The 22,344-nt window shown below is 39.1% G+C and overlaps 1 protein-coding gene across 8 annotated transcripts in view; it reads left to right on the top strand.

Annotated features, from left to right (window-relative positions):
• The window catches only part of Cep63 (centrosomal protein 63kDa), a 63,710-nt gene extending 44,601 nt beyond the window's left edge, over window positions 1-19,109 (top strand). For 3 of the 8 annotated variants that reach the window (XM_013505785.1, XM_013505783.1, XM_013505782.1), the window contains 9 exons: window positions 2,643-2,876; window positions 3,591-3,721; window positions 4,777-4,914; window positions 8,067-8,181; window positions 9,325-9,522; window positions 11,045-11,185; window positions 15,126-15,325; window positions 16,100-16,379; window positions 18,623-19,109. In XM_013505785.1, coding sequence (XP_013361239.1) covers window positions 2,643-2,876; window positions 3,591-3,721; window positions 4,777-4,914; window positions 8,067-8,181; window positions 9,325-9,522; window positions 11,045-11,185; window positions 15,126-15,325; window positions 16,100-16,379; window positions 18,623-18,781 — 1,596 coding nt within the window. In that variant the 3' untranslated portion in view covers window positions 18,782-19,109. The remainder of the gene's footprint in view (window positions 1-2,642; window positions 2,877-3,590; window positions 3,722-4,776; window positions 4,915-8,066; window positions 8,182-9,324; window positions 9,523-11,044; window positions 11,186-15,125; window positions 15,326-16,099; window positions 16,380-18,622) is intronic. The other 5 variants (XM_005406795.2, XM_005406794.2, XM_005406798.2 and 2 more) reach the window with 3 other exon arrangements.
• Window positions 19,110-22,344: the final 3,235 nt, after the last annotated feature.

Here is a 22,344-nt window from a genome sequence, read left to right as displayed (position 1 = left end):
TAAGGGGAATATGACAGGAAGCAACAAGGATTTGTTTGCCAAGGTATGAAGGCAGATCCTGGTATGAAGGCAGGCCTCCAGCTGGTAATGTGGTTTTTCTTTCATCTCCTCAATGTGCATTGCCTTCCGGATGGTTTCTTTACTTTTTTGAGATTTGTATTTTTTAAATCACTCTCTCTTTTTTTCTTTTTGGAGACAGGGTCTCACTATGTAGTTCAGGCTGGCCTTGAACTCACTCTGTAGTGTAGGCTGGCCTTGAATTCATAGTGATCCATCTGCCTCAGCCTCAAAAGTGCCAGGATTACAGACGTGTGGCACAATACCCAGCCTAAATAACTCTGTCTACTTAAACAGAACAGTTAGAATGCTAAATGTTAGATTACCAAGAAGTTTCTGGTTCAAAAAATTAGTAGCAGTTCTTAGTGAAAAAAAAAAAACCAAAAAACAAGATTTAAAAATATATTACTCTTAAAACAACTCTTATGCCAGATACTTAAGAAAAATGATCACTTTTGTAAGTGGATTATGTTAATTTTGACTTTCTTAACATTAGAAGAGGTATTCTTGAGATTAGTGTAATATTAGTAGTAATGTAATATAAAATTTTCTAGAAATCACATTTAAAAAGTAAAAAGTTGAAATTAATTTTAGTAATGTATCTAACCCAGATGTAAAAAATATTACAATATTAAAAAAATTTTTTAACTGAGTCTTTGAAATACACCATGTATTTTAAGACTTAGATCACATCTTAGTTGAGACCAGCCTCCATTTAGGTGCTCAGCAGCCCTGTGTGGCAGTGACTGTCGTGTTGGATATTGTAGATTTAGTGTATTAATTTTAGTTAATGAAAGTTTAAATTTTGTATTTAAGATGATTATATACTCAGAACACTTTTTGCATGACTGCTATATTAAAGGCTGTATTGAGTCTTTGAAACTGAGAAGTTGGTTAATTTTTGAGTAGCAAAGCTAGACTACCTGGCCATACTATAGCTTAATTAAACTGTAGCTATAACTTAAGCATTATTGACTGTCAGATCACCAGTTTGAACTCAGTAGTGTTGTATGGCTATTACAGTGGTAAGAGTTTTTGCATCTGTGTTGTCTTTCACCCTGAGTGTCCGTTGTACAGTGGTTTTCTAGCTGTATTTTCCAAACTGCAAGGCAGCTGGACAAGCTAAGGTAGGGACGGGGAGGGTTTTAGCAAGCTGGATTCCCAACACTTTCTCCCTCCCAGGCTCACCCACGTTCTGCATTTATTCATTCTGCATAGGCTTTTGTATAAGAGTTCCTCTTCGAAAAAAGTTTATATTACATTTAAAAGTTTGGAAATAAGTGCACGCATAGCGGTTATTCTCGTGACTGTAAGCCTATGCTGGCTCTTCTCTCGCACTATTGTAAGGGTCTAGTAAAGAGTTTTTGCCTCTTTACACTGGATTTAGAATTTATTTTGATCCAGATTTTATACAAATATTATCTGTCTACATCTCTGCCTCTGTCCTCCCACCCTTTCTCTGACTTACAGGCATTTTAAGCGTCCACTTTTTGTCACCAAAGTAAGATTTTGTCCCCATGCCATATATAATAAAATCTTTATATCTGTACCAATTGCTCAGAGACATTTCCTCTTTTATTTCTAAAATAAAGTAAACATCTTTCTTTACCTTTAGAAATATTTAAAGTCCTTTATGCCAGGTATTTGAGACATAATCAAAATAAGGGAACTTTACCTCAACAACTGATTTATGTCCATCTACAGTGTGCTGAAGAATCAGTCTGGATGAAATTAAAACTTGTAAAAACTAAGTTGGGCATGGTGGTGCATGCGTACCTGTGATCCCAGCACTCAGACGTCAAATTTTGAGGCCAGCCTGGCTAAACAATGAGTTCAAGGCCAATTTGAACTAGATAGTGAGACCCTGTTGCAAAACAAAAACAACAAACTTCAAACCTGTGAGAGCTAGAAAGTTGAGAGCCAAACCAGATTGGTTAAAATACAGAGCCCAAAGGTTAGGTTATTAAATACACTACAGGTGAATGACGCAGTTACTGAAGTAGTAGTATTTATATGTACCTCAGGAGAAAATGTTACTGGAAGAAACTTAATTTGAGATATGCTATATTTGGTTACATTTTTTAGCTCAGAAAATGTCCACAGACTGATGATAGAACCTGTTCTGTCCTGAAATTCTATAATCCTTCCACCTCTCCACATTTAAATAGAATTTTGTGGTCAGTTTGAATAACCTGAATATGGGTATTGGTAATGTATCAGAAAAAATGTTACAGCAAAATAACCACATGCCATACAGTTGGAGAGAGAGTGGAAATTTGAACTACAAATTTAAGAAGCTTGGTGATTTGTTAAATTTTAGTTTCTGGACTTACATTAGAATAGTATATTATGTCTCCTATTTCCGGTGTGATAAGTAGATAGAATAAAGGACCTGTCTCTTTAGCAGGGGAGCAGCGTCTCTTCTCTTTCTCAGTTCTTTCTTGTCCTTTCTTGAGGTGCTTACTATATTTTTTAGTGAGTTAACGCTCTACACTTTTACAGAAGTTAAATTCAAGTCTTCCTTATTCATTAATCATTCTTTTATTATTTCCCTTTCTAACTATTGTTAACCTCTGTGTTTCTAGGCTCAACTCTCCAACCGGAAGCAGAAATTAGAGTCTGTGGAGCTGTCCAGTCAGTCAGAAATCCAGCACCTGAGCAGTAAGCTTGAGCGGGCGAAGGACACCATCTGTGCCAATGAGTTGGAAATAGAGCGTCTTAACATGAGAGTCAATGACTTGATTGGAACCAATATGTCTATTCTGCAGGAGCAGCGGCAAAAAGAGGAAAAATTGAGGGAATCTGAAAAACTGTTGGAGGTGTGCTTTTTTTAAATTAGAACAATTATATGGTTCATTTTAAATATACACATACTGACTGGTGTTGTAGGTACTGAAAAGAAAATGAATTTTAAACACATTTTATGGAATTGCTCATCACATATACTCTTAGATTTGTGTATTGTAGGGTGTTTGTTTTATATTTTCTATTGTATATGGACTTTCAGTTTATTTTTTATTTTAAAGGGAAAAAAATAATAATACAACAGAGTTTCAAACAGATTAGTAACTGGAGACTTTTATAGGTAAATGGATGCAAATTGAGACCACACTTATAAGGGAAGTAAATCAGACTCACGTGTAAACATCACATTATCTCACTAGTGTGAGAAACTGAAAGAGTAAATAAGATCCAAAATGTACAATAGATATTGTGAATTGGAAGGTGTGTTTTAAAATTATTAGAATTGGAGAAATGTGTATTTTAAGAGATAATACTTAACCTAGAACTAGGTTCCAAAAATCTATGGTGTCTTCTCTATTCTGTAGCTAACAGTTTAGCTGTTGATAGCTGTATTAATATTGTGCCTGTCATATAACTTACAGTCAGAGTCCCTGGCTTCCTTTTTTTATGAGCTAGAAAATTTGTAATACTCTGACTTTTTTTCAGAGTATTTCACAGGCTCTGCTGGAAGAAAAGAAAATTGAAGGAAACTTTTAATAATATCTGACTTTTCTCTGAGTGTTTTGCAGACTCTGCAGGAAGAAAAGAAAGAATTGAAAGCAAATCTTCAGTCTCATGAAAATTTTATCCGAGAGGCAAAAATGCAAAAGAAGTTACAAACAAAAGGAACCAACACCCAACACCTAGTAGATGACATAAGGTGTATTTAATCTTAAATATTATTTATCTTACCCACTTGGTGGTTTAACATTAAATAGCAGTTTTAATAGTGCATATTCACAATTTTATGTTTGATACTACTGTGGATTTTCTTACTGTATTTTAATTTGTGAGTTAGATTTTTATATGTTAAAAAGTTTTGTGTGGTTAGTTTTTGCCCCTTTATTTTGGGTTTCTAGCAAAGATTTTGATATTTAGAAAATTAGGAATTGTTAGATTACCCTCTTGGTGAAACTAGAGATGTGAAGGGAATTGTGTGCATAACTCCTGAAAAGCCTCTCTTCCTCGATAGAGTAGTTTAGTACTGCTTGTCATTACTAACAGCCATCTAGTGAGCTAGCTCTTTTAAAATCCCTCATAAAACTGTTTTGTTTTGTTTTGTTTGTCTTTTTGAGACAGGGTCTCACTATGCAGTTCAGGCTGGCCTTGAGCTCATTCTGTAGCCCAGGTTGGTCTCAAACCTGCCTTAGCCTCCTGAGTGCTGGGATTACAAGCGTGCACCACCAGGCCTGGCTAAAACTAATTTTTATGTATCAGTTACTGTGTTGAGAGGTTTGTAGTGGAAAGTAAGTGTGAGCCATGCTCCTTGTGTTTGATTTACATCTGGTGCACTTTTATTCTTGCCAGATCTCCCTTGAAACTTCGGTTTCTTTCTTTCTTTCTTTTTTTTTGGTACCAGGAATCGAACTCAGGACCTTGCACTTGCCAGGCAGGTGCTGTGCCACTGACCTACATCCCCAGCCCGAAACTTGAGAAAACTATTAGCTTATGGCACAGGGTATTGTCAACAAACTGATTTGCCTTTTCCCTTGCAAAATATGCTAATCCTAGTGAAGGAAGGAAAAAATTACTGCTGACCTATTTGGGAAAAACCTTGACTCTTCTCTCCCAGTGCTTTTAGTAAAGCAGGAGAGAAAATAGAGTACCAAAGATCTTACTCTAGACAGTTGGAATGGGAAATAGACTGCCTATTCATGCATTGCTTTTGTTTGCAAAGTAAATGTCCTGTAATAATCATCTCGTATCCTTTTATAGACCACCGGAGGACTCACAGGCTGAAAGGAGGATCACCTCTCAAGGGCAAGGGCACTTAGACAGTGTGCTTTCCCAGTTGGATTTTACCCACACAAGTGAAGAACTCCTGCAAGCAGAGGTGACGCGTCTAGAAGGCAGGTAGATAATTATATACATATTTCATAAACCTCTCGTTCCGAATTTTTGGCCATCACATTGATATAGTAAACTAGTAGTCTTCTGAAAAATAATCTTTTTCTAGCATCCACAAATGATCTTCTTATTTCACGAGAAAACAAAAACAGTTAAAAGAGAACTTGCTAATCTTTCTGCTACCAAATCCGCCAGTCTGCCTGCGTCTGTGCCCATTGGTCTGTCAGTGCAAACGCACCGGCCGGTGTACCTCTGTGCTAAGACTTACCCGTCCTGTATGTCCTGTTCCTGCAGCTTTTCCCTCATCTTCTACATCACAGAGTATCGCGAAGTTCTGCCTCTCTGCTGAATCATTCCCCCTGATATAAAATGTGCTCTAATGTCTCCTTTGTGGAAAAAAAATTAAAACTCTCCTTTAATCCTATATCTCCATCAAGTGACTTCTGCATTTCTCTACTTTCCTCCCAAATCAAATTCTTGAAAAGTGTTGTCTGTGCTCATGTTGTCTCCTTCACCTTTTTTCTGTTTGTTTTTTATTTTCATTTGCTTCTTTGTTTTGTTTTGTTTTGGAGACAAGGTCTGACTATGGAGTATAGGTTGATCTTTAGCTCCCTTATGTAGCCCAGGTGGGCCTTGCACTCGTGGTGATCCTCCTGCCCCAGCCTCCCTAGCGCTGGGATTACAGGTGTGTGCCACCATACTGAGCCCTTTTCCTGTGTAGAACCCCTTCATTTTGGCTTCCTTCTACCACCTTGCTGACACTGTTCTTGGAAAGGTCCCGGTTTATGTGCACTGCTCCTTCTTTCTGTTCGGCAGTGTTGTTGAGATTTCCTTGGATGTTAACTGAATTCTAACCTGGACCATATTCTAATCCAGCCAGCTCTTACCATTGTCATACTTACGAAATTCTTTCATTTGTCATACTTCTAAACTTGTTGACTGGGAAGGGTTTGACATTTTGTTTTATACACATTAATCTTGATCATTTGTACACTAATTTTTTTGTATGTAAAAGATGAAAAGTACACAGACTGTTAGCTTTTAGGCAAACAGAGGATAATAAAAAATTACCATTTTATACTTCTTGTTTTATTTTTCCTTTTGAGACTGGTCTTGCCGTGTTGCTCAGATGGGTCTCGAACTTGTGAGCTCAGGTAATCCGCCCACTTCAGCTTCCCAAGTACCTGGGCCTATAGGTGTGTGCTATCACACCTAGCTCATTTTATTCTTCTTTATGTTATCTTTTTTTAGGGGTGGGTACTAGGGAATTGAAGCCAAGGCTTTTGCACTGAGCTATATCTCCAACCCTTTCTTTATTTTTTATTTTGAAACATAGTCTTGCTAAGTCACTGAGTTGAGCAGGCTGGGCTCAAATTTGCAGTCCTCTTGCTTCAGCCTCCCAGAGTACTGGGATTACAGGTGTGTGCCACCATGCCTAGTCAGGTTGTCTTTAAGTAATACTTTTGTTGTTGTTTTTATTTTTATTTTTGTTTCTGGAAATCAGTAAGTATTTTTGCCTCTTAAGCATACGTGCCACACACTTTTTGAATACTTGGAATATTTAGTGTATTCTTTGTTATAATTATTGAGGTATATATGAATACTTTAGGTTGAATAAAATAAACCTTACTATTTTTGGTATTAGAACTAAAATTTACAATTTATCATAGATATTTTTATTGGTTGGTTCTTCAGGAATCTTCAAATGTCCATGTATCTTACTGTTCTGTCATGAGGTTCTGAAGCCTTTTGTGCGGTTGCTGATCTTTAGCATTACCTTGACCCCTGAGTCTCTTTAAGCCCTGATCTTCTCATCCATATTTAGGAAAAGATGGCTGTGCTTTTTCTTCTCTCTGACCTCAGTGTTTGGCACATTGTAGTCACGTACTAAGTACTAAATAAATGAACATTCTAGGATTTTTAGAACTTGGTACAATTGGAATAAATGGATGTAAAGACCAGTGTTCAATAATAAAATGATAGCTTAAACATTTTTCAAAAAAGAAGTAGAAAAAGGAATTGCTTTACTTTTTTATTAAGGAATTGTTTTAAATAGTTTATTTGTGTTGTTTTCTTTGAAGAAAATATTTCCTAAATAAGGAAGCAAGGGACTTTAATCAGTGGTTTGTATGTCATTGTATTGCAAAAATGATATTTTTGAGAGAGCGCTTATGTGGTAAGTTTGGGATGTTGGAGAAACAATTTGAGTGAGTATGAAGCCTTTGTGGAGTAGGCTAGAGCCATGTGCCGTAGGGGTTGGGGGGTGAAAACTAAGTTTGGGTGGAGATAAGAAATGAAAGATGTTCTCTTAGTCATAGACTTTGTACTTTGAGAGAGAAAATATGCACAGTAAAGAGCTGAGAGGAATTTAAACCAGCAAATTTAAAACATTTTTTACATTTTAGCTATAAGAGCTGAAAAAAAATTGTATTTAACATGGTTAGGAGAGTGAGGGCTGGGTGGTTTTGTCAGGTAAACTCTGATCCGATTCTTGAGATAAGGTGTGGAGAGGGTATTGACCACCAGTGCCAGGTGGGAGGAGAAAGAGGTGCTTTGTGGTCGAGGTGGTGATACATGAAGAGACGAGAAGCCAGCATAGCAAATGGCACATGGAAGATGGTGTAGTCAGCCAGCTGAGTAGCTGCAGGAAGATCATCTAGTAGAAATGGGCTGTGAGGTAAGAGAAGTGTGGTGCCTTTGTGGTTCTTCTGTCTGATGAGGGGTTGATTCTTGAGTAAGGGTGATGAGTGGAAACTGCAAAGGTTATTCTCTTTATAGGATCGAATTGTGCGATCAGACATAACAGAGGCTAAGATTATGATGGCAGCTCTATGATAATTTTCTCTAGTACAACTAGCAAGTAAAAACTGGCTATGTTGCTGTTATCTTTAGAATTTTGTAACTAGTTTAATTTTAAGCAGAAGGAAAGAATATAGGTAAATACAAAAGTCAGAAGTGTTGTCAAAGGCTTGAGTTAGATTTAGCTCCCTCTCATGATCAGGAGAATGGAAGTGAGTTTTAATTCCAGGTGTGACATGGTGTTTAAGATATTAGTAGCATGCATCTTGGACGTCAAGAAGGTAAAGTAGATAATCCAACTAGTGAGTTTTGGGGACTGCGTTGTATTTTAACTAGGTGATTTTTTTTTTGTCATACAGCTTAGAGTCTGTGAGTGCAACATGTAAACAGCTGAGCCAGGAGCTAATGGAAAGATACGAAGAACTGAAGAAGATGGAAGGACATAACAATGAGTACAGGGCAGAGATTAAGAAGGTAAAAATCTGCATGCGGTCGGTCACGAAGTCAGGTGTATTTATGCACTGAGGCACAGGTTGGGAGAGTATAGGGTTGTTTTCCTGAGAGAAATATGTGGCTCAAAGAACACTTGATATTCAGGAGTGGAAAAGCACACGGACAGTGCTTGGGAAAGTGCCTGCTTCTTTAGTATCCTCAGGGATGCCATATAATTATTTTCAAGATAATGAAGCCTGCCTACTTTGAACTCTGAAACTGTATTTTAAACAGGTCTTACTGAAAAAGATTCCAAACGATTTGTAATTTTTTTCTTGCAGAAAGATATTATATCAGCTATCATTTAATATTTTCTTACAGGCTAAACATGTATATAAAAATTTACTTTCTTCTGCAGAATTATATACCTCTACATTAACAAGCCCTGGCTGTTGTACCTGTACTTGTATTCTTGTATTACTTCTTCGAGATTATTTATCTTTTACTCCGAGATTACATTTTCTTTCTCTTGTCTTTTCCCTTACCTCCCACCCCCCACTCCCTTTCCCTTCTTCCTGTCCATCCCTGTCCCTTCCCTTCCCCTCCTCTTCCCTATCCTGTCCTGATCTGTTGTTTCTTTTGTGGCTCTGGGGACTTAACCTAGGCCTTCATGGGTGCCAGGTAAGTGCTCTGTGATAGAGCTACAGCCCAGCCCTTTCCCCTTGTCTGTTTATTATTTATTATATTCTGTGGGCCAGAAAACCATATAAGCACAATTTTTAAGATTTGCAGCTAAGAAAAAGGAAGGTCACAAGTGCTGCGCTCTTAACGTGCGTGTGCACTTTGAAACTGATCTTCACCTACCTCTTTTGAGAGCTTGTAAATGATTATGAATATGACCTCCTTCAACATAGGCATGCAACTTGCTAAATTGCTAGTTTCCTGCAGATTTAATCTAGGAAAAATTTTATGTCTTGAGGTAAAATAAACATTTTATTAACAATCAATATATGTTTCTGTGGGGCTGGGGATTTAGCTCAGTGGCAAAAGTGTCTGCCTGGCAAGCGCAAGGTCGTGAATTCGATTCCTGGTACCGGAAGAAAAACAAAACAAAACAAAACAAAAAAATATATGTTTCTGTGTAAATACTTCCTCTTTGATGTTTTCCTCTCTGCCTCTTTGTAGTTGAAAGAACAGATTTTACAAGCTGAACAGACTTACAGCTCTGCACTGGAAGGTATGAAGATGGAAATTTCCCAGCTGACGCGGGAGTTACATCAGCGAGATATCACCATTGCTTCTGCCAAATGTTCTTCCTCGGACATGGAAAAGCAACTCAAAGCAGAGATGCAAAAGGCAGAAGAAAAAGCAGTGGAGCATAAGGTAAAGCTTCAACAAAAACTTTATTTGATGCTTGATTTTGAAGATTGACTTTAGTATGGAATTTCAAAATGTTTAGTGCAGCACATTTTCATCAGGCAGCTGCTTTGGGCTGAGGGCTTCACAGCAAGCGGTCCAATGAGGCATGGCGGGGAGGTGAGAGGGATGCAGACACATGGGGTGGCTCTGTCTCTTGTGGGGGGCACTAGGAGCACACCCAGGAAGCTCACATCCAGACCCCTGGATCCCACGGCTCCCAGAGGCTGTGGTTTCTGAGAGGAAGAAGACCTGAAGGCTGAACAGGATGAACTGGGTGAGTGGGGAGGAGCAGTATGTCAGGCGGAAAAGCACATGCAGAGGTCTTGGGAGAGTGAGATGTGGGCCATGATGGAAACTGGCGTGCACTTGGGCTGAGTGGAAATAACGAGGCTGGAAAGCAGGGCTAGGTCTCGGGGCCCCCTCGCTGTGGGAGGTGCTCTGGTGTAGTCCTGGGGCCAGCAGAGAGTACCTGTGGCCTCACATAGAATTTGCTCAGAGGCTGGGGTAGAAACACGAAGGCGGCTTTGCAGTGAGCAAGGGCCGGAGAAGGATGCGGAGTTCCACAGATGCTTGGCTTGTAAAATCGAGCTTTGTGTTTGACTGGACTGGGAGCATGAGGTAGAGTTAAGGAAAGTGTCACTCAGGACTTAAAGTTAGGCAGTAGAGCAGAAAGTAATGCTTTGTTATGAAACAGAAAAGACAGGGAGTAAGTTAGGGTGAGAATGATGAATTTATAGGAAAGGTACACATAGTAAGGAAGCTGGTAAGGGGACATTCATTTGGCACATTTGGTTTGAGATAAAGGCTTGACTCTTACATGATAACATCTACCAGTCAGTGCCACCGGAGGCTTGGACTTCAAGGTTATAATCAAGGTTAGGCATTTATCTGTAAGAGTTCTTGCATGAAGTTGGCATTTGAAACCCCTGAAATGTAGTAATTATTATGAAAAGGCACAGAGTATATAGAGCAGTGACTTGAAGCAGATTTAGGGTACTTTCCACTTAGGGTAAAAAGATGCTGGAGTAGACTTTCAAATAAAAGGTGGCAGCAAGGAAGTTAACCAGGTAGCTTTTACTGAGGAAGAAGTAAGCCAAAAAATGTCCACGTCTTCCCAAGTAGGAAAGTCAAGCCGCTGAGGAGAGTGAGGGCTGAAAAGGAGCTCTTCCGTGAAAGAGGTGCAGTCCCGCCGGGGGCTAGAAGCAGGAGCCCTGTTGGGGAGGCTGACACAGGCGGGTGGCTGGGGATTCACGGTGAGCCGAGAAGCTTGGCCTCTGCGTCCTTGCCCGGTTCGTCATGGAGGAATAGTGTTTATGCGCATGCGTGTTACCTCACCTGGTAGCCCCGTGAACACGTTCCTTTAGAAAGTGTGCGCTTTTGTGTTTGTGTGTGCGTATGTGTATAATAGCCTAATGGAGGTTACTGTGGAAAAATTTTGTAAGATGCACTTGATTTATTTTATTTGTTTTTGCTTTTATTTTCTCAGGAAATTTTGAATCAGTTGGAATCACTCAAATTAGAAAATGGTCGTCTTTCTGAAATGGTGATGAAATTGGAGTTGGGTTTTAATGAGGTACATACATGGAAACTTAAGTCATTCTATTCAGAAAGCTTTAAAAATCGTGTTGTAAGTATTGATATTACAAAGATGAGGTAGATGGAATGAACCTTCTGTGGAAATTTCCTTCCCTTCTTCCTTCCTTTCTTCCCTCCTCCCTCCCTCTCTCCATCTCCCTTCCTTTCTCTCTCTCTCTGTCTTTCTTTCTTTCTCTCTTTCTCTTTCTCTTCCTTTCTTTTCTTTCACGTTCTCTGTTTTCTCAACGGTGTCTCACTATGTAGTTCAGGTTGCCCTTGAATTCACTGTGTAGCCCAGGCAGGCCTTGAACTTGTGGTGATCCTCCTGCCTCAGCCTCCTGAGTGCTGGAATTACAGGTGTGCACCACCATACCCAGCAAAAATTTTTTTCAAGTAAAATGAAATCAAAATAAGGATGGAAATAAGCAAAATACAATTTTCTGTTCTGTTAATAGGAAGGTATTGTTTAATGTTATTTTCATGATAAAATACTTGTACAGTCTGTGTACTTAGTGGGAAAACAAATATAAAGAACTTACTGTAGTACTGATATTTAGTAAGTGTGCAATAAATGTTAGATGCTGGCTTTGTTATTGGTATATTATAATTTCATTCCAATGTCTCTTCATTATAAGGTATGTCATCTTTTAAATAACTTAGTTTCATTTACATTTCAAGTTGCAGTTAATGGAATCAAATGTTTTAGAGTCTTTTATGTCAAAACATTTTAGTTGGTGCTATAATGAATACAAGTATAAATAAAAGGATTCTTGCTTTAAGACATTAGAATAATTTAGTAGGAAGGATAAAAATACGTATAAGCCCCAAAACAAGAGAGAACATGACAGCTAAAAGTGAGGTGTAAACAGCGTTATACCCTGAACTGTTTTGTTATCAGACTCTTACCGTTTTCAGAGTTAGGCGTGTGTCCTGACCCATCTTCTCTTCATGTTAGTACGGTATCCAGAGATTGTAGAAATCCTTTTTTTCTGTACTTCCAGAGAGTATTATCTCTAAAAAGGTGTATCATTACATTCTGTTTCCTGTTTACTTCCAGATAGTTCTAATCTCACAGTCATGCAGGCTGAGATAGGAGACAGTGTAAAGGCTAGAAGAATACATTATTTCAACCAGAAAAATGGGGAACTATTTTAATAATCTTTCAGATAGGCAGATTCTCAAAGTACCATGAAGCCATAAGGGATTTTACAACATAAAAATGTAAAACTTCTGGATGGGGAAAGGCCCCATAAAAAAGATCAGTAGACAGGGAGAAAATAATCTGTAAACAGATAAAAGGTTAATATAAAATACCAATATATAGGATTTTCCTACAGAGGTAATAAGAAGTAGGTAATTCAGTAGAAAAAGAGGCAAAATAGATCGTTCATAGAAGTACTATAAATACCAAGTGACCAAGGAAAGCTATTAAACCTTTCTAATAATCAAGGATAAAAAATACTCTTAGGAGTTAGTTTGATGGTGACTTTTAAAAATTATTATATAGCCGCTGTTAGCAAAGATGTAGGGAAACAGGCTCTCTTGTGTCATGTTAATGAGAAAATACATTGATATGGCCCTTCAGGAGGACAATTTAGCAATAGATACCAATCTTCTAAATCTATATAGCCTTTTACCCTGAAAAATATATATATATATACACATAGCCTTTCAACTCCTAGATAGGTACATTTCTGATTTTGAGTCATTGCTGAGTTGTTCATCAGTGTTCCTATCAGTTTGTGTGTCCAAAGAATTTTCCTATAGCAGCTGATATGCAACAAAGGGCATGGAAGTGTGTGTGGCATAGTCAAAGTCTGGAGATACACAGGGTGCTTGTTTAAATGGCTAGTTTGTGGCTGTCTGCACTATGAAGTATTATGCTGTCATTTAGGATAGCAGATGAGAACATTTATCTCGTCTTGCTTCCTCCCCAAGTCCCTGTAATACTTTAATGAAAAGATTGTTTTTAAAAGCACAATCCCACAGAAATGGGAGAAATGAGAGGAAATAATAGCTAAATAGTTTAAGGGGTAAGGTAGATGTGTAAGTGGGCGGATGGACAGATGAAGGGGTAGATGGGTGTGTGAGCAGATGGACAGCAATGACTGTGCCCCTGCTAAAGCCAAATGAAGCATCCAAGAAGCTTTTTGGTTTTCACTCACAGAATACTCAGAGGACTCGGGATTTGGCAATATTTTGTTTTGTTTTGTTTTTTGTCTTTCTGAGATATGGTCTCGCTATGCAGCTCAGGCTGGCGTTGAGCTCACTTTGTAGCCCAGGCTGGTCTTGAACTCGCAAAGATCCTCCTGCATCAGCCTCTCGAGTGCTGGGATTATAGGCATGTGCCACCACGCCTGGCGGGATTTGGCAATATTTGATTAAGAGACTTACTGCATTCAGTGATTACTGTTGATTTTTAAAAGTTCAGACCTCACAGGGGAACTAAGCCAGGTTATGACTAGAGGTGCTGTTTAGCAGATTTCTCTGAAGCACCCCCTGTAATAGAGTTTTTCTTTGAACAGGCCTATTCTTACTGCTCAGTTTTTCTATTATCTCGGATTCACTTCTCTGTAATTATTATTAATAAAGTAATAATTGTAAAATTGTGACAGGTTCCTGGAAAAGACAAATGCTATCCTTTTAAGATAAAGTATTTTTAATGATATCTGACATCAAACTGCTGGTGAAGATCCTGTCAGCAGCTTAAGCTTTCTCTGGTTTCAGAGTAACATGCATTGTGAACATGTTGAACACATCTTTAGAAATAATTATGAGAAAGTGCCCCTTTGCATTTTACCACCTAGGAAGGCAGAATTATTTCTACAAATGAATATTTGGGTTAAAAATATCTATTTTAATTATCTAATTATTTTAATGAAAACAGCAGCTCTAATAAAGTACTTACATTTTAAAAACTGACAGTTGTTTGCAGTTTAGCTGTTATATCCTGCAAATTTTCTTCTGAGATTTTATCTTGCATTGACAACTTTTTGAAAGATTTTATAACTCACTATCACTACCAGAACAGAGACAGTTTAAAGTTTCTATTTCTGTAGTTTTGTTTGTCGGATCACTCTTGACCAGCTTACTTTCAGAACATTTTTTTACAGAAAAGACCAAGCTAAATATCAGACTCTCAAGATCGCCATAAATTTGCTAATTAAAATGCATTTATGAGGGGAAAAGGCCCTGTTTTACCAAGAAGCACCTAGAATTAAAGAAAAATAAAATTAATAATCATAGAACTAAAAGCAGACCAGGATGGTAAATGTCACTATAAACTTGAATCCTGCTTTATCATGTTCAATTTTAGGTACAAGAGCAGATGCCAAAATTATATAAATATGTTTAATTGAGAGAATTTTAAAAGTTGTCCCTGTCAGACAGAATTCTTTTTTAGAACCAGAATTGTTTTGTAGAATTTAGTTTCTTCCCTTTCACTAGGTCCCTTGCTTTTTCCTATAGGTACTCTGGGGCTGTTCAGCCTTTTCCTTGTAGAAGAACCATGGCTGCTGTTTTCTTTCCCTGGCTTCTGCTTCTTGCACATTTCCTCTGTCCTGGTTCTATCCTGCCAGCTATGGGAATATTTCTGGCACACCGGGAGGCCCATTGTACCTCTTACTTTCCACTCCCATTGACTTTCTTTTTAGACAGAGTGTTTCTGCGCAGTTCAGGCTGGACTTGAACTCATTATGTAGCCCAGGATGGCTTCTAACTCACAGCGATCCTCTTGCCTCAGCATCCTGAGTGCTACGATTACAGCCCTGTACCACCACGCCCAACAGTCCCATTTACTCTTAAGAAGCAGAATCCGTTGTCTTTGTTAGTTTTAAGAGGACTAAAGGCAAAAATTTTCACTTTTTCTGATCACAGTAAAGCCATAGATTGATTAGTTGCAACTGAAGCAATGGAATTTTTCGGCCAGAAATATCACAGATCACAAGTATTGTTGTACAAATTAAGTGACTCTAGTATTCTTTCTTTATTAGGCAAAAGAAATTTCACTAGCAGAGCTTCAGGAGAATTATACTAAGAAATTAAATAAATTATTGTCTGAAAATCAGCAACTACAGAAAGATTTAATGGATACCAAATCTCAGCTGGAGATCGCTACACAGACGTACAAAAAAAAAGACAGTGTTAAACCTACACTCAGGAGAACAACTGAGTTCAAGAATACAGAGTTTAAGTAAAGTTTCTTGAAAGTTTCTTTTGAATATGTGTTTTTGCGATATAATTCTCACTTTTTTTAATAATTTAGGACTTAGAAAAATTACACCATCAAAGGGCTCTGTTCAGTTGTGAAGTGTGTTGCATGCAAGTAAAGCTACAGTCCAGTTTAAAAATGGAGAGGAGTTTGTGTGACACGGACAGTAGTGCAGCAGTGGTGTGCGCTCTGCATGCGGGAGCCGGCGACACTTCGCTGCACCGTGCTCCTTCATGCGCGTCCACCTCCGCAACACCTGTCCTTGTCCTGTATTTGACGATACAGTATTTGATTGAAAACTTGGCTTTTATTAAAAAAAGCCTCCATTGTACTTTTGGTTCATTAATTACAGGCTATTAGTGTAGCATCCAGGGAAAGCCACATGGCTTCAGTTCATAGTGTATGGCTTCTGTGTCTTCCTGCCAAAGCCGTGCTGACACCCTCAGCCCACTCCCACCCGCTCACGTGCGTGGCGCTCCCCTGTCCTAGCGCCAGCTGCTCTGGGTTACTCTGGTAGTTTACTTGTCCTCCTTGGTATGGTGTGGGTGAGGACAGGGGCCTGGCAGTGGGGATTGGGTATCGGGGATCCACATAAATAAAGGATCACCTGGTCTGAATGGGGTTTCCATTCTGTAAATTATAGAGCCTTACAGCTTAGCTTCATTGTGTGTGTTTAAGTGACATCCTAGATTTCTGTTGGAAAGAGACAAGTTGCTGCAATTTTTCATTTGTTTTGTTTTCTAACCTGCTATTCAGGCCAACCCATGGCCAGCACAGACATGATGGGATAAAGACTGAGCACTGCACAGCAGTTCTCCACTCTCCGAGAGGACAAGCACCGGATAGCACAGGCCCTGCCTGCAGGGTCTGCAGCCCCCTGAGTCCTCACCTCAGCTCTTGCAGCTCCACCATCTCTTTGCCTTCTCACTTTCTGGGTCAGATTCACTCTTTGCCTTCACTGCTTGACATAAATGATGCCAATTTTTCTGACGCTATGTCTGATGGTATGAGTGACCAAGAAGAGTTTATATCTTTGGTATGGAAACATTCTGATCTTTCTAGCTTATTAGTTTTATTGTTTACTAGTACATGTTTGTGACAGTGAATACAGTCATTGTGGAGACTCAGTGTGTGTACATAACACATCTTACTCCTTTTTACTTCCCTTTTCCCTTTATGCCCTTCTCCCTCCATCCCTAGATCCCCACTCTGTCTTTAAAGTGTCTGTGTACCTGTTTCCTTTAATCTGTCTTTTATTTTACTCTTTAAAATATTTATATGTTGGGGTTCTCTTATAAGAGAAACAATGAGATACTTAACCTTCTGTGTCTGATTTGTTTCATTAGCATGGTTTCAAGGTGCATCTACTTTGTTAAAAGTGACTTAAGTTTATCCTATTCTGTATGAATACATTTTCTTTATCCATGCATCTGTTGATGGGCATATAAATGGCTTACAAACTTTAGTTGTTATGAATTGTGCTGCTACAAACATGAGTATGCACACATTACTGTAATCTGACGTCTTCCCCTTTCAGAAGGATTTAGAAGGGCAATAACTGGGTCAAATGAAATTTCTATTTTTAGTTTTTTGAGGAATTTCCACACTGGTTTCCGTAGGAGTTGTGAAAACTAAGTGTCTGAACAGGAACTTGAACCCTGGACCCACAGATTAAAAGTCTGATGGTCTATTCACTGAGCTCTCTGGGCTTATTTCTTACTTTAAGGATAAAGCAGGTGTTTTTATTTTTCTTTTCTTTTACTTGCTGGTTCTCTATCATAAGTGCCCTTTATTATTCTCATAGTTTTGCTTATAAGGACACATTCAGCCAAGATTATTTTCCAGAATATGTCCTTGTTCCCAAGTATAACATGTTACAGATACTCATTTGTCTTTAATCCTAATTAAAAATAAAAACTCCCTTCCCATCTCTTGCAGAGAGGGCCGGTTCCGCATTAGAGTCAGTGGGACAGGTGGAGTGAGTGGATGTGGAGGAAGCAGTGCATCTGAGGATGTGTGGAGCAGGGCTTGGGTGCCGTGCCATGCTGGCCTTGTCACCAGCTGTGGTCGTGCACTGTCTTTGTGAAAGTTCAGTATTTTTTTGTGAAGTTTGTGAAGTTTGATACTGAAACTTAGAAGTTTGATACTGAAACTTGGTGAAGTTTCAGTATCAACCAGTCCAAGGAAACGTTTTCTTTCAGTTTTAAAGTCCCTATTTAATTTGTATGTAATTCTGAAATCCAGAAAACCCCAAAAACTTTTCCCCCCAAGTTCTCAACAAGAATTTTTTGGAACTAAAGTCTTCCCTGACTTGAACTGATGTGGTTTTCTTTTCCGGATGGGAGTATCCATCCATTTTGCTTCAGAAACACCAGTGTATTTGGTTATGGGATGTAACCTCAGACTCTACCAAGTGAATACAGCAGATTCTCATTATCCAGGGATTGTGTAAGTGCAGATGTGCCCTAAACTTTATCATGGCACTTCCACACCTGTGTGTGGACACACACGGCAGCAAAGAATGGAGTCACCAACTTGTTAGTGGGGGCTTTAAGAGAGCTGTGCAGCACTTTCGAGTCTCATTTCTCTGTTGTAAAATAGAGTATGGAATCTCCCAGGCTGAGTTGTTTCTAAGATCTAGGATTATAGTCTGTGTGAAGCATGTGTGTGTGTATATACGTGTCTGTTGTGTCTGTTTCCTGTGGGGTGATGAGTCTGCTCACTAATTCAGTGTTCAGGGAGACTCTTTAGAGTATAACTACTGCAAATGACAATGGCCTACATATAGCACCTTTCCTAAGTTATCCCTAAAGCGTGAATTCTGAAACCAAGAGTTTCAAATAAAGAACTGTGGACTAGAATTTTAGGGGACTGATTTTAATTGGTGTCAGTTATTGATAAATTTTCCAGTGCTTAAAAGTGAAAGTAACATTCAGATTTTAAAGTAGATTTGAAATAATATGCATTAATTATATTCTCTTCTGTGCAATAGAATGGCATATAAGTATAAATTGAGATCCCTTCAGACCAATAATAGCTAATAATTTATTTATTTCATACGTTATATTGATACAATTTAAGTCAGAAAGAGAAATAGATGTTACTTTTTATAGGATTTATTTACTTTTTTCTTTTATTCTTGTCATTAAGATGAAAACAATTATGTCTTTGGAGGAAATGACCTTTTAATATTACAAGTTAGGACATATCATGAATAGTTTATCCTAGGGATGTAAATGTCTACTTACTTACCCACGGCACAATTTGTCTCTGTCCTAGTACTCTGTGCCCATAGCTCCCCTGGGTTCGATAGCTACCAGATTCCTGGAAGAGGAGGAGCTGAGGTCTCATCATATTCTAGAGCGCCTGGATGCCCACATTGAAGAACTAAAGAGGGAGAGTGAAAAGACAGTGAGACAGTTCACAGCCCTGATGTAGCCGCTTGTGGAGTCACAGCCTGGGAAAGGAGCACTGAAGCGTTACTGCCGTTGGAAGGAGCAGCTCTTTTAAAAAGTGAACATAGAAAATTATAAAGATAATGTTACTAAAACAGTGGTGAAGAAATCTGAAAAACTGATACTTTTCTTAGACATTTTCACTGCACTGTTTGTTTGAAGGACTTCTTCCAGCAATAACTTGTGAGAATAAACCTCTTTCCAGACTTTTTCTTATATGAATATTTATTGTCATAAAGTGGTACTTTCTCTTACTGACATAAATGAACGGCTGTGTACTTATTAAAATAAAGATTGTATGGTTTGTTTGGGTTTTTTTTTGGTTTTTCTCCGGTACCGGGAACTAAGAGTGTATGGTATATTTTGAAAATAAGTAACTGTGGGAATTTCCCTTTGGGGAGGTGTGTAGTAAAGGCGTGGATTCCAGGGTCACACTGATTTGGATCAATACACTGGTTTTGCCATGGATGTATTAAACCTGGTTTGCAAGGATATGAAAGGGACTATGATGACGGCCTCTTGCTCCAGTCTCAAGCAGAAGAGAGGCTGGCGCAGGGGCAGGGACTGGCTTTGGTCTGTGGAGCCCACCGGACACTCAGTGAGAATGCTCAGCATCTGAGGGACACACGGTTCTGGATGTTAAACGCGGGAGGCATTGAAGCCATGGAGTGATAAGAACAGCAGAGAGGTTGTGAAGAGGGCGAAGAGCAGGAGGCTGGGCTTATTCCCTGGAGGGTACCAGGAGTTGAGGCTCATAGGAGCTGTGTCTAGCGCAGCAACTTAGAATGTGTGGTCAGGGGTGAGGAGGCAAACCAGTGTACTTGGCAGCTCAAGGCATAGTTCCGACATTCTCCCCTCTAATGCTCTTTCACATCAACACATAACTATTTCTCCCTCCTTTAACAACAAGCCATAATACTGTGTGCCTTTCTATCTAGTACTCCATGCATTGGCTCCCCAGCATGCATACATTCCTGCAGTGACTGTCTCCACTTCTCCCATTTTCTTCCTAACCTTCTCCAGCTTCTTCCCTCTCACCAGGAAGCTGCTGCCTTGCTCTCATTCATCTGTGACTTAATCAGTCTTGGAGCCTCAGTTCGCACAGGAGCCTCACCTTCATCCTCAGCTGGCTTCTGTGATCTGGTGTTCCTCATTTTCTTCTAGCTTCCTGGCCTCTCCATCTCGCTGCTTCATAGGCTTCCCTCCTCCATCCACCGCAGTGGTATCCTAGGGTTTTCCGAGTCACTACATTCTTTAGAAGTTTCCATTCTGTTACCAAACTCTTACTACTGTCTGCAGACCAGTGACCCCTAAAGCCACAACTCTGGAGAGCTGGTCTCTTACCTACCAAACTTCTTATGGAAGACCTTCACTTGGATGTTCGATAAGCATTGTGTAGTTTAACCTTTTCCAGAGAAAGCATTTGACTCTTAAGATTTTACCTCAGGATATAGTCCTGTTTGCCAGTTCCTAGGAGCTCCCCTTATCATCCCTTCCTTACTCCTATCTCTATATCCAGTCCATTGAGAGGTCCTGTCAATGCTGAGCCAATCATTCCTCTTCTCTACTACCACACCTTTATCTAAACCACTGCAGAGTCTCACCTAGATTCTGGTAGCAGCCTCCTACCTGGTGTTGGTCCAACACCTGACACCAGTACATCAAACCCAGAGCCTCCAGAGCTGGCCTTTAGGAATATCAAACTGTCACTGCTACCTCTCTTGACACCCTTCGGGGCTTCTACTTGCACTCAGAAGAAAATTCAAATTATTTACTATGACCCACTGGCCCTCAATAAGCTGGACCTGCTTCCATCGCTCACCTCACCCTCACCACCATGGCCCTCCTTTCTTCACTGCAGCAAACTTTAGTATGTTCTAGTTTCTCACCCACTTTTTACCTGGTCCTTTCACCACACATGTGGTTGGCATGTTCTTTCTCTCAGGGCTGCAATATGACATACACCCACCTCGAGCAAACCTTTGCTGGCTGCTCCATCCCACACCTAGGAAGCCCATTTCTTTTTGTTTTAAATTTTCTTGGTACATTTTAGATACACATAATGATAACACTCATCATAAGGAATTTGTACCTGTACGTGATATATCTTGCTGTGACTGCTTTTTCCATTCCCTCCCTTCAAACCCTTTTCCCTTCCATATTTACAGAGGTCTTGTTTCCACTTTTTTCTTCTATGCTCTTTTTTTTTGCCCCTTCCTTTTCACCTCCCCTATCCTTGCTCCACTCCCATTTGAACAGTTTCTTCCCATTTTCCAATATCTGTTAAACATTTTGGTCCTTATTTGCACTTTTGCTGTCTCACACCAGAGAAACCATGAGGTATTTAAATATGTCCAATTTATTTCACTTGAGTATGGTCTCAAGGTGCATCCCAGAAGTGTCTGAGATTTGTCCTTTATTGTAGAGTAGTACTGCACTGTATAAAAAAACTACATCTTTATCCATTCATTGATTGATGGGCATTTGGACTGTCCAAGATTTAGCTATTACAAATTGACCTATAAACGTGGATGTGCATATATTGCTGGGGTATGATGCTTTTAATTCTACAAAGGTACCAAGAAGGTGAATGGGTCAAATGGACCTCTAGTTTTAGTTTTTTGGGGGCTTTCCACAGTGGTTGCCCCAGGCTACACTCCCACCAGCCATGGAGAAGTGTTCCTTTTCCCCACAGCCCTTTCAACCTTCGTTATTGGTTGATTTCTTGATGATAGCCGTTCTTTCTGGAGTGAGATGGAATCTCAGTGTTCTTTTAAATTTGCATCTCTTGTGACCAATGATGTTGAACATTTTTCATATATTTATTTGCTCTTTCTACTTTTTCATCTGAGAAGTATCTGTTTGCTTCAGATGCCCATTTTTGGTTTGAGTCTAAATTTGAGGAGTCTGAATTTTGAGTTCCTTATATACTCTAGATAGTAGTCCTTTGAGGAACAGTTGGAAATTTTTTTTCCCACACCATGTATTGTCTCTTCACTCTGTTGGTGGTCTCTTTGCTGTGCAAAAACTTTATAATAAGATGAGATCCCAGCTTTCAATTCTTTGTGACGTATCCTGTGTAATCAGGGTTTTGTTCATAACATCTTTACCTATACCCATGTCTTCAGGAGTTCTGCCTGTTCTATCGTTCAGGAGATTTAGGTTTCTTTTTTAATATTTAATCTTTGTTTCATTTTTATTTTAATTTAGTTCATGGGAAAAGATACAGGTCTAGTTTTTAATCTTCAGTGTATAGAAAGCCAGTGTTTCCAGCACCATTTATTAAATAGGCTATCTTTCTCCCAGTGAACGTGTTTGGCTCCTGTTTGGAGTTGTTTCTGCATCTTCTAATCTGTTCAATTGATCCTCAGGTCTATTTTTTTTTTTCCAGTACTATGCTGTTTTTATCACAGTAGCTTTGTAGTATAATTTCAAATCAGGGATTGTGATGCCCCTTGCCTTGCCAGTCTGTTTCTTGTGATTGTTGAATTGAGATCATTTACATTGATGGTTATAACTGATATGTATTGACTTGTCCTTGTCATG

Source organism: Chinchilla lanigera, unplaced genomic scaffold (genome assembly GCF_000276665.1).
Source record: "Chinchilla lanigera isolate Chin_1 unplaced genomic scaffold, ChiLan1.0 scaffold00100, whole genome shotgun sequence".
NCBI classification, from domain to species: domain Eukaryota; kingdom Metazoa; phylum Chordata; class Mammalia; order Rodentia; family Chinchillidae; genus Chinchilla; species Chinchilla lanigera.
The sequence above is the reverse complement of the archived record's forward strand: the minus strand, read 5'-3'. Positions and strand labels throughout refer to the sequence as shown.